General features: G+C 48.7%; 1 protein-coding gene across 1 annotated transcript; it reads right to left on the bottom strand.

Annotated features, from left to right (window-relative positions):
* Window positions 1–413: 413 nt before the first annotated feature.
* On the bottom strand, window positions 414–8,939 carry LOC123751980 (uncharacterized). Its single transcript, XM_069321234.1, has 2 exons — window positions 8,846–8,939; window positions 414–1,618 (listed from the first exon to the last, which is right to left on the bottom strand). The coding sequence occupies exons 1-2, from the start codon at window positions 8,937–8,939 to the stop codon at window positions 414–416; spliced, it is 1,299 nt and encodes a 432-aa protein (XP_069177335.1).
* Window positions 8,940–12,083: the final 3,144 nt, after the last annotated feature.

Raw genomic sequence — 12,083 nt, 5'->3', positions numbered from 1 at the left:
AACCTATGCCTATTTATACACAATATGCTAATATATTATAATATTAATTTATACTTGAGAAAATTCCCGTTTTGAATGAACAGCATATTAAAATTTATGAATGCGTCTGTGGGGTTGACCGCTGGATGTAATGGACTTGAGTCGAGGATAGGTTGTCGAACCACAGCGCTGTAAATGCTTCACCCACGTACTACAAATACAAATAATTGCCAACAGAACCTAAACACCTAACCTAACCAGTGCCTAAATATGTATAATATGTCAATATAAAATAATATTAAGTTATATTGGAGAAAACTCCTGTTTTGAATACACAGAATGTTAACATTTATGAATGCGTCTTTGGGGTCGACCGCTGGATGGAATGGACTTGAGTCGAGGACGGGTTGTGTCTCATTAGCTGTGAGTCGTGTTTAAAATGGTGTGACGTGAGGTGGGGCACCTGGTGTGACGCGAGGTGGGGCACCTGGTGTGACGCGAGGTGGTGCACCTGGTGTGACGCGAGGTGGGGCACCTGGTGTGACGCGAGGTGGGTCACCTGGTGTGACGCGAGGTGGTGCACCTGGTGTGACGCGAGGTGGTGCACCTGGTGTGACGCGAGGTGGTGCACCTGGTGTGACGTGAGGTGGTGCACCTGGTGTGACGCGAGGTGGTGCACCTGGTGTGACGCGAGGTGGGGCACCTGGTGTGACGCGAGGTGGTGCGCCTGGTGTGACGCGAGGTGGTGCACCTGGTGTGACGCGAGGTGGTGCACCTGGTGTGACGCGAGGTGGTGCACCTGGTGTGACGCGAGGTGGTGCACCTGGTGTGACGCGAGGTGGGGCACCTGGTGTGACGCGAGGTGGTGCACCTGGTGTGACGCGAGGTGGGGCACCTGGTGTGACGCGAGGTGGTGCACCTGGTGTGACGTGAGGTGGTGCACCTGGTGTAACGTGAGGTGGTGCACCTGATGTGACGTGAGGTGGTGCACCTAGTGTGACGCGAGGTGGTGCGCCTGGTGTGACGCGAGGTGGTGCACCTGGTGTGACGCGAGGTGGTGCGCCTGGTGTGACGCGAGGTGGTGCACCTGGTGTGACGCGAGGTGGTGCACCTGGTGTGACGCGAGGTGGTGCACCTGGTGTGACGCGAGGTGGTGCACCTGGTGTGACGAGAGGTGGTGCACCTGGTGTGACGCGAGGTGGTGCACCTGGTGTGACGCGAGGTGGTGCGCCTGGTGTGACGCGAGGTGGTGCGCCTGGTGTGACGCGAGGTGGTGCACCTGGTGTGACGCGAGGTGGTGCACCTGGTGTGACGTGAGGTGGTGCACCTGGTTTGACGCGAGGTGGTGCACCTGGTGTGACGCGAGGTGGTGCACCTGGTGTGACGCGAGGTGGTGCGCCTGGTGTGACGCGAGGTGGTGCACCTGGTGTGACGCGAGGTGGTGCACCTGGTGTGACGTGAGGTGGTGCACCTGGTGTGACGCGAGGTGGTGCGCCTGGTGTGACGCGAGGTGGTGCACCTGGTGTGACGCGAGGTGGTGCGCCTGGTGTGACGCGAGGTGGTGCACCTGGTGTGACGCGAGGTGGTGCACCTGGTGTAACGTGAGGTGGTGCACCTGGTGTGACGCGAGGTGGTGCACCTGGTGTGATGCGAGGTACTACTCAGGAAAGACCACCAAGAGACAAGACCAGCACGGCCCTCGTAACACCGGGGTCCTTAACAAAGTCGTTCGTGGCGTCGCGCGACACAGTGGAGGGGGGGGGGGTCCTAAATGCAGCAGCCCGCATCAAATATAACCAAAGTGGCACCTTGCCTCCCGTTACGACAAAGTGGCGCTCGGGACGCCAAGTTATCATAGTTCCCCCCATGTTGTGTGCTGGCGTGAAGGGGGGTCACACCACCATTTTATACTGGCTCTTAAAAAACGGATACTGTCAAATTTTCCTTGGCGTCGAAAGGCGTATATAAGCGAGGCAAAGGGGGCGTTGACTCGCTAATCCCAGACTTCAAGACGAGAGGGGGAGGGGGATTCTCTCCCTCCCCCTCCCCCCTCCAGGATCACCTACAAGGAGTATTCAAACTCTCTCCCTCCTTGATTATCTGATTTTGCTAGGAAAGGAGGATCGAACGCGTGTTTGGGATATATATAGTAATAGGAGTAGTAATAGGAGCAGTATTAATAATAACAGTAGTAATGTTTGCAGTAACATTAGTAGAAATATTAACAGTAGCATTACCCTTAGTAGTAACAACTTCACTGATTGAAGCCTCCCAAGACTGCAGAAACTCCTCTACTCACTGTTGCATCTCGAGTCTAAATGCTGTGTAGAATTTCCGTTGTTTCATTCAATTGTGCGTCTCTCCTTGTTTGTCATGTGTCCCCCACCCCCCCCCCCTGGTGCTGTGGCAGGTGTAACGATTGATCTCTCCCTCTCCAACCCTGTCTTGAGAAGGTCATGTCTTGGGTAGTTCTGACAGCCTCTAATACTCTTTCCTTAATTACCTTCTTTCCCTCTGAACCTTATTTCCCCTCTGTTCAGCCTTATGCTTCCCCACATCTCGCTTTCATTCTCTGTGTTTAATTCTCCCCTCTGTTATTCTACTCTCTGTGTTTCCTTCTCTTTTTTTCAACGTTTTCGGTAATCTTAATGTTTTCTTCTGCCCTTTTCGGTCTGTCTTGAAGTTGTCTTCCTGGCTGCCTCTTTCTGCAGTGTTCGGCTCTCTTCCTCTCTCTGGGTTCTCTCTTTCTACACTTGTTCCTACGTTTTGGTTAGATTCTCACTAGTTCATTCATACTTTATTTCAGGTCCAATGTGGTGGTGGTGGTGGTGCTTGTGGTGGTGGTGCTTGTGGTGGTGGTGCTTGTGGTGGTGGTGGTGGTGGTGGTGTTGGTGCTGGTGGTGGTGGTGGTGCTTGTGGTGGTGCTTGTGATGGTGGTGGTGCTTGTGGTGGTGGTGGTGCTTGTGGTAGTGGAAAGAGTAGTTGAGCTGAAGGCAGAGGTGGCATAGGTTTTGAGAGTTTGCTGGGGATGTGTGTGTTTGCTGGGGTTTGAATGAGGCGGAAAGAGATTGTGGAACAGAGAGCGTGTTGGGGATACTGGTACAATTGTGGTACATCAGTGGTACAACAGTGGTACACCAGTGGGTGTATGAGGGTACACTCACTAACTAGTGATTACTAGGTGGGAGTATAAAGCCCCTTTTTGTGAGAGCTCATCCGTTCTCCCTACTGCTGCATCATAAGGTCTGTATTAACTCATCCAAAACGAATATAACATCAATTGCAGACGAGGAGAGTGACAATAACATGGCTGAAATATGTTGACCAAACCCACACACTAGAAGGTAAAGGGACGACGACGTTTCGGTCCGTCCTGGACCATTCTCAAGTCGATTGTGTAACATACATCAATTGTATGTTCGTATGAACACCTACACTGTCGATCACACGTCAGTTCCTGATAACAATCACACGATAACAAGACGTAAACAACAATTACAATACATTATTGTGCACTCGACAGTCAAGATATTTACCTCAACTCGACGATACATTTTAAGATTTTGAATAGAAGCCTCACAAACGGTAGAAGGAAAAAAAAATAAAAAAATCATAAAAAAATTATTATTATTATTATTTATGCTAACAAGTATAATTCTCAAGATAAAATAAGAAAACCACATTATGCAAATTGCTATAAAAATAAGATAATTTTCTTTTTCAAAGTTGAGAATCCAACATAAATTAGAGAAGAAAGACAAAAATGTAGAACGGTCTTATTATTGCAAATATATCAAGTGCAAGGCGGAGTGTTGCACCTGGAGACGCCGGGAGTCTCACCTGTGACGCCACGGAACACCACACGACGTGGTTAAGACGCCAAGTGCAACGACGGCCACTGAAGTTTAGACACCAAGGCCTTACACAACTTCTCTATGGCTGAGTGACTCCCTATATACCCTTCCCATCCTTCCCAGATCTCATCCTTCGTACCCCCTTACCAAACCCCTTCCCTCACACTCCTCACTGTACCCTTTCCCTCACACTCCTCCCTCTACCCCTTCCCTCACACTCCTCACTCTACCCCTTCCCTCACACTCCTCACTCTACCCCTTCCCTCACACTCCTCACTCTGCCCCTTCCCTCACACTCCTCACTCTGCCCCTTCCCTCACACTCCTCACTCTACCCCTTCCCTCACACTCCTCACTCTACCCCTTCCCTCACACTCCTCCCTCTACCCCTTCCCTCACACTCCTCACTCTACCCCTTCCCTCACACTCCTCACTCTACCCCTTCCCTCACACTCCTCACTCTACCCCTTCCCTCACACTCCTCACTCTACCCCTTCCCTCACACTCCTCACCTACCTAAACCCCCTTCCTTTCTCTTCCCCAATCTTTACTCCACCCTACTCATTCTCTCCCTCACCCTTCCCTCCCCAACTGAACATTCCATGACCTAGAGCAATCCACCTCATCACCTCTAATTTCTTTCCTTAATTCCCCTCTACACCTTACTTTCCTCCTCAGGTCTCTCTTGCCTATTTATTGCCTGTCCCTACCTGTCCTCATCGACGGGAGACATCTCCCGTCACGCAGGGTGCAGTCGCACCTCCACAGATCTCCAGTATCATCTATTGATACTGGAAATGGCTCAAAAGGGCCACCACTTATGGGCTATTCATGCCCATGCCACCTTTTGGGTGGCTAAATCTTCATCAATCATCAATCTGTCCTCATCACAATCGACTTGAGAATGGTCCAGGACGGACCGAAACGTCGTCGTCCCTTCAACTTCTAGTGTGTGGTCTGGTCAACTCCCCTCTCCTTCCCTCCCTACTCCATCTATCCATCCCTCCCTCTCTATATCCCCATATCTTATCCACTTTTACGTGTCTTCATCCTACTATCCACGCGTACTCCCTTCCCACGCCTTCATCTCTTTCCTTTCTGAGACTCTTCCTTATTTCCCACTACTCCTATTCTCCTTCCTCCCTTCCTGTTCCTCCTCCCTTTCCTTAACTCAGGACACATCCTTGTCTTAAGAGCCATCCGTGAATACGACTAAGTTACCCCTAATTTCCCTGTGGCAACGTATCTTCTCCTCTTCTCAAGTAATTGCATTTTCTCTCGCACTTTTCTTAGTTAGTTTGGCATGCTTTCTTGGCTTGTCTGAGTCTTTGTCTCGGGTTGTTTGTTTGTTCTGGTGTGTGTGTGTGTGTGTGTGTGTGTGTGTGTGTGTGTGTGTGTGTGTGTGTGTGTGTGTGTGTGCGTGTGTGCGTGTGTGTGGGTGTGTGTGTCTGTGTGTGTGTGTGTGTGGGTGTGTGTGTGTGTGTGTGTGTGTGTGTGTGTGTGTGTACTCACCTAATTGTACTCACCTAATTGTGCTTGCGGGGGTTGAGCTCTGGCTCTTTGGTCCCGCCTCTCAACCGTCAATCAACTGGTGTACAGATTCCTGAGCCTATTGGGCTCTATCATATCTACATTTGAAACTGTGAATGGAGTCAGCCTCCACCACATCACTTCCTAATGCATTCCATTTGCTAACTACTCTGACACTGAAAAAGTTCTTTCTAACGTCTCTGTGGCTCATTTGGGTACTCAGCTTCCACCTGTGTCCCCTTGTTCGCGTCCCACCAGTGTTGAAAAGTTCGTCCTTGTTTACCCGGTCGATTCCCCTGAGGATTTTGTAGGTTGTGATCATGTCCCCCCTTACTCTTCTGTCTTCCAGTGTCGTGAGGTGCATTTCCCGCAGCCTTTCCTCATAACTCATGCCTCTTAGTTCTGGGACTAGTCTAGTAGCATACCTTTGGACTTTTTCCAGCTTCGTCTTGTGCTTGACAAGGTACGGGCTCCATGCTGGGGCCGCATACTCCAGGATTGGTCTTACATATGTGGTGTACAAGATTCTGAATGATTCCTTACACAGGTTCCTGAACGCCGTTCTGATGTTAGCCAGCCTCGCATATGCCGCAGACGTTATTCTCTTTATGTGGGCTTCAGGAGACAGGTTTGGTGTGATATCAACTCCTAGATCTTTCTCTCTGTCTGTTTCATTAAGTACTTCATCTCCTATTCTGTATCCTGTGCCTGGCCTCCTGTTTCCACTGCCTAGTTTCATTACTTTGCATTTACTCGGGTTGAACTTCAACAGCCATTTGTTGGACCATTCACTCAGTCTATCCAGGTCATCTTGTAGCCTCCTACTATCATCCTCTGTTTCAATCCTCCTCATAATTTTTGCATCGTCGGCAAACATTGAGAGGAACGAATCTATACCCTCTGGGAGATCATTTACATATACCAGAAACAGTATAGGTCCGAGGACTGACCCCTGCGGGACTCCACTTGTGACGTCTCGCCAATCTGAGACTTCACCCCTCACACAGACTCGTTGTCTCCTGTTGCTTAGGTATTCCTCTATCCACCGGAGTACCTTCCCTCTCACTCCAGCCTGCATCTCCAACTTTCGCACTAGCCTCTTGTGTGGCACTGTATCAAAGGCTTTCTGACAATCCAAAAATATGCAGTCTGCCCACCCTTCTCTTTCTTGCCTTATTTTTGTTGCCTGGTCGTAGAATTCAAGTAACCCTGTGAGGCAGGACCTGCCATCCCTGAACCCATGTTGATGCTGTGTTACAAAGTTCCTTCGCTCCAGATGCTCCACTAGTTTTTTTCGCACAATCTTCTCCATCAGCTTGCATGGTATGCAGGTTAGGGACACTGGCCTGTAGTTCAGTGCCTCCTGTCTATCCCCTTTCTTGTATATCGGGACTACGTTAGCTGCTTTCCAAATATCTGGCAGTTCCCCTGTTGCCAGTGATTTGTTATACACTATGGAGAGTGGTAGGCTCAGTTCTCTTGCTCCTTCCTTTAGAACCCAAGGGGAGATTCCATCTGGGCCTATAGCCTTCGTCACGTCCAACTCTAGTAAACACTTCCTTACTTCCCCACTGGTAATCTCAAACTCTTCCAGTGGTTCCTGGTTAGCTATTCCCTCACTTACCTCTGGAATTTCTCCTTGTTCTAAGGTGAAGACCTCCTGGAATTTCTTATTCAATTCCTCACACACTTCCTTGTCATTTGTAGTGAATCCTTCCGCCCCTATCCTTAATCTCATAACCTGTTCCTTTACTGTTGTTTTTCTCCTAATGTGGCTATGCAACAATTTAGGCTGAGTCTTTGCCTTGCTTGCGATGTCATTTTCGTATTGTCTTTCTGCCTCTCTTCTCATCCTGACATATTCATTCCTGGCATTCTGGTATCTTTCTCTGCTCTCCAGTGTCCTGTTATTCCTATAGTTTCTCCATGCCCTTTTACTTTGCTGCTTAGCTAGCCTACATCTTTGATTAAACCATGGGTTTCTCATCTTCATTTCTCTGTTTTCCTTTTGGACTGGGACAAACTTGTTTGCTGCGTCCTTGCACTTCTGCGTGATGTAATCCATCATATCTTGGGCCGTCTTTCCCCTGAGCTCTGTTTCCCATGCTATATCTGTTAGGAATTTTCTTATCCCCTCATAGTTTCCCTTTCGGTATGCTAACCTTTTGGTTTCGGTATCCCTCCTCGAGTTCAATAACCCTTCTTCAATCAAGTACTCAAACACCAGTACACTGTGGTCGCTCATTCCTACTGGGTCCTCAAAACCGATTTCTCTTATGTCGGAGTCGTTCAGAGTGAAGACTAGGTCGAGTCTCGCTGGTTCGTCATTGCCTCTCATCCTTGTGGGTTCTCCGACATGCTGCGTTAAAAAGTTGCTTGTCACCACCTCCAATAGTTTGGCTCTCCTTGGTTTGGTGTGTGTGTGGGTGTGTGTGTGTGTGTGTGTGTGTGTGTGTGTGTGTGTGGGTGTTTGTATGCGTGCATGTGTGTGTGTGTGTGGGTGTATGTTTGTGTGGGTGTGTGTGAGTGTGTGTGTGTGTGTGTGTGTGTGTGGGTGTATGTGTGTGTGTGAGTGTGTGTGTGTGTGTGTGTGTGTGTGTGTGTGTGTGTGTGTGTGTGTGTGCGCGCGCGCGTGTGTGTGTGTGTGTGTGCGTGCGCGTGCGCGTGTGTGTGTGGGTGTACTCACCTATTTGTGATTGCAGGATCGAGCATTGACTCTTGGATCCCGCCTTTCTAGCCATCGGTTGTTTACAGCAATGACTCCTATCATATTTCCCTATCATACCTAGTTTTAAAATTATGAATAGAGTTTGCTTCCACAATCTGTTCCTGAAGTGCATTCCATTTTTGCAACATCTCTGTGACTCATCTGAGTTTCCAGCTTCCACCCATGTCTCCTCGTTCTGTTTCTATTACGTGTAAACATTTCGTCTATGTCCACTCTGTCAATCCCCCTGAGTATTTTATATGTTCCTATAATACTCTCCCGCTCCGTTCTTTTTTCTAGTGTCGTTAGGCTCAGTTCCTTCAGGTGCTCTTCATACCCCATCCCTCGTAACGCTGAGACGAGTCTTGTTGCAAACTTCTGCACCTTTTTCAGTTTCCTTATGTGTTTCTTCAGGTAGGGACTTCATGATGGCGCGGCATACTCCAAGACTGGCCTCACGTAGGCAGTGTAAAGCGCCCTAAATGCCTCCTTACTTAGGTTTCTGAATGATGTTCTAACTTTTGCCAGTGTAGAGTATGCTGCTGTCGCTATCCTATTTATATGTGCCTCAGTAGATAGATTAGGTGTTAAGTCCACACCCAGGTCTCTTTCTCGCGTCGTCGCAGGTAGGCAGTTCCCCTTCATTGTGTATTGTCCCTTTGGTTTCCTGTCACCTGATCCCATTTCCATAACTTTACATTTGCTCGTGTTGAACTCCAGCAGCCATTTCTCTGACCATCTCTGCAACCTGTTCAAGTCCTCTTGGAGGATCCTACAATCCTCATTTGTCATAACTCTTCTCAACAACTTTGCGTCATCCGCGAACATCGACATGTAGGACTCTACTCCTGTAAACATGTCATTAACCATTTCTATTAGAAATAGAATTGGTCCCAGCACCGATCCTTGAGGTACTCCACTCGTTACTGTTCGCTAGTCCGACTTCTCGCCCCTTACTGTTACTCTCTGGCTCCTACCTGTTAGGTAGTTCCTCACCCATGCTAGGGCCTTTCCGCTTGCCTCTCAAGTTTGAATGGCAGTCTCATGTGTGGTACTTTATCAAAGGCCTTTTGGCAGTCCAGAAATATGCAGTCTGCCCAATCTTCTCTGTCCTGCCTTATCCTCGTTATTTTATCATAGAATTCCAAAAGGTTTGTTTGGCACGATTTCCCTGTCCAGAACCCATGTTGATGCTTGTTTACAAACCTAACGTTCTCCAGGTGTGCAACCTGTCGTAGCCTAATTATTCTTTCAAGTATTTTACAGGGGATGCTTGTCAGTGATACAGATCAAAGGTAAGTGCCTCCTCTCTATCCCCTTTCCTGAAAATCGGTACGACATTTGCCCTCTTCCAGCAATTGGGCAATTCTCCCGACATAAGTCATTCAGTAAAGATCATTTCCAGAGGCATGTTGAGGGCCTGCGCTGCTTCTTTTAGTATCCACGGTGATACTTTGTCTGGTCCAACCCCTTTAATTGCGTCCAGTGTTGTCAACTGGATGTTGACAACACTGGACGAAACAACACTGTTTCATTACCTCCACCGCTGTCACCTCTATATCTGATTTAGAGGTGATTAATCTCTTCTAACAATGGGAGCTGCTCAGGCTCGGTTGTGAACACTCCATGCAAAACTGGCATTCAGTGCCTCGCAGATTTCTTTGTCTCATTCCGTATATGCCCCCCTCTGTTTTCCTTAGTCTTGTCACTTGGTCGTTCACCGACATTTTTCTTCTTATATGACTGTGTAGTAATTTAGGTTGTTTTTTCGCTTTCATCGCAATATCGTTCGCATAATTTCTTTCCGGTACTCTTCTTATGTTAATGTAATCGTTCCTAGCTCTGTTACATCTGATCCTGTTCTCCTCTGTCCTTTGTCTTCTGTGCTTCCTCCACTCCCGCCTGCTTCTCATTTTTGCTTCCTGACACTGTCTATTAAACCATGGGTTATTATATTCCTCTTACTTTTTGCCTTTACTGTTGGTATAAATCTCTCTTCGGCCTGTGTGTCTGTGTGTGTGTGTGTACTCACCTAGTTGTGCTTGCGGGGGTTAAGCTCTGGCCCTTTGGTCCCGCCTCTCAACTGTCAATCAACTGGTGTACAGATTCCCGAGCCCACTGCGCTCTGTCATATCTACATGTGAAACTGTGTATGGAGTCAGCCTCCACCACATCACATTCTTTCTAACGTCCGTGTGGCTCATTTGGGCACCCAGTTTCCAATTGTGTCCCTTTGTTCGCGTACCACCCGTGTTAAACAGTTAATCTTTATCTGCTTTGTCAATTCCTCTGAGAATTTTGTAGGTAGTGATCATGTATCCCCCTTACTCTTCTGTTTTTCAGTGTCGAGAGGTGCATTTCACACAGCCTTTCCTCGTAACTCTTGCCTCTTAGTTCTGGGACTAGCCTAGTGGCATGCCTCTGAACTTTTTCAAGCTTCGCCTTGTGCTGGACGAGGTACGGGCTCCATGCTGGAGCCACATACTCCTTGATTGGTCTTACATATGTGTAAACAAGGTTCTGAATAATTCCTTACACAGGTTCCTGAACGCCGTTCTGATGTTAGCCAGCCTCGCATATGCCGCAGACGTTATTCTCTTTATATAACGCAGACGTTATTCTCCTGAACCCCATGTTGATGCTGTGTTGCAAAGTTCTTTCGCTCCAGATGCTCCACTAGCTTTCTTCGCACAATCTTCTCCATCAGCTTGCATGGTATGCAGGTTAGGGACACTGGCCTGTAGTTCAGTGCCTCCTGTCTGTCCCCTTTCTTGTATATCGGGACTACATTAGCCGCTTTCCAAATTCTTGGCAGTTCCCCTGTTGCCAGTGATTCGTTATACACTATGGAGTGTGTTGACCAGACCACACACTAGAAGGTGAAGGGACGACGACGTTTCGGTCCGTTCTGGACCATTCTCAAATCGATTCTTGTGAACAGACACACACACACACACGCACACACACTATGGAGTGTGTGTGTGTGTGTGTGTGTGTGTGTGTGTGTGTGTGTGTGTGTGTGTGTGTGTGTGTGTGTTGATATCTCTGTTTATGGTGGTATGTCTCAGCGCGTTAGTATGTTCGTTGGAATTCTTGTGTATGTTGTAGTATTTTGGAGTATGTGAGTGTGTACGCATGTATGTACGTGTTGATATCTTTGCGTGTGTTAAGAAATATAAGCGAAAGGGCTAGCTAGCTCAGGGCATCTAGGCCCACTCTTCCCTGTATATGAGAGGTGGACCACACTCTCAACAGGACCACAGGAGAGGACTGTCAGTCAACACACCCCGTCAACCAACCTGCAGACTGATCACAACCATCTTAACTTCTCCTCTCAACGAGGCAACCACTACTCTCACCCACACCCGTAAATAATATATTTCCTTCGGTTCTTCCGTGCACACTTTGCCTCTGACGATGATGAGGTGTGCCTTAGCCAAACGCATCTGGCTCTGTGAAAATGTCAAAGGAAAGTTGATTTTGTTTTAATTTTCTCACCAAATGAAGAAGAACTTAAGAAAAATAGAACATGTGTGCTAGGACTATTGATCTATAACTATTGCACCAGATATATTCAATAACAAATTTCTACAAGATCGACTGCTTCAGAAATATGCTAATGTGTATATCCAACCATGTCAGGTGCCAAAGTTCGTTTCTGCCATATAAACGACTCCTCTAGAGCTTGAAGTGGTCGGGAATGTTGGCCACTCGGCCAGACACCCACCCACTCACTGGGGGTGGCCGAGACAGCCACCCACTCGGCCAGGCACCCACCCCACTCACTGGGGGTGGCCGAGACAGCCACCCACTCGGCCAGACACCCACCCCACTCACTGGGGGTGGCCGAGACAGCCACCCACTCGGCCAGGCACCCACCCCACTCACTGGGGGTGGCCGAGACAGCCACCCACTCGGCCAGGCACCCACCCCACTCACTGGGGGTGGCCGAGACAGCCACCCACTCGGCCAGGCACCCACCCCACTCACTGGGGGTGGCCGAGACAGCCACCC

This window comes from Procambarus clarkii, chromosome 1 (genome assembly GCF_040958095.1).
Source record: "Procambarus clarkii isolate CNS0578487 chromosome 1, FALCON_Pclarkii_2.0, whole genome shotgun sequence".
Classification (NCBI taxonomy): domain Eukaryota; kingdom Metazoa; phylum Arthropoda; class Malacostraca; order Decapoda; family Cambaridae; genus Procambarus; species Procambarus clarkii.
The sequence above is the reverse complement of the archived record's forward strand: the minus strand, read 5'-3'. Positions and strand labels throughout refer to the sequence as shown.

Excerpts from the sequence above, each read along its gene's own strand:
- LOC123751980 (XM_069321234.1), bottom strand. The coding sequence starts at position 8,939 with ATGGTTAATGACATGTTTACAGGAGTAGAGTCCTACATGTCGATGTTC. Across the intron at positions 1,619-8,845 it reads AGTTATGACAAATGAGGATT|GTGCACCACCTCGCGTCACA; the intron begins GTAGGATCCTCC and ends GCATCACACCAG.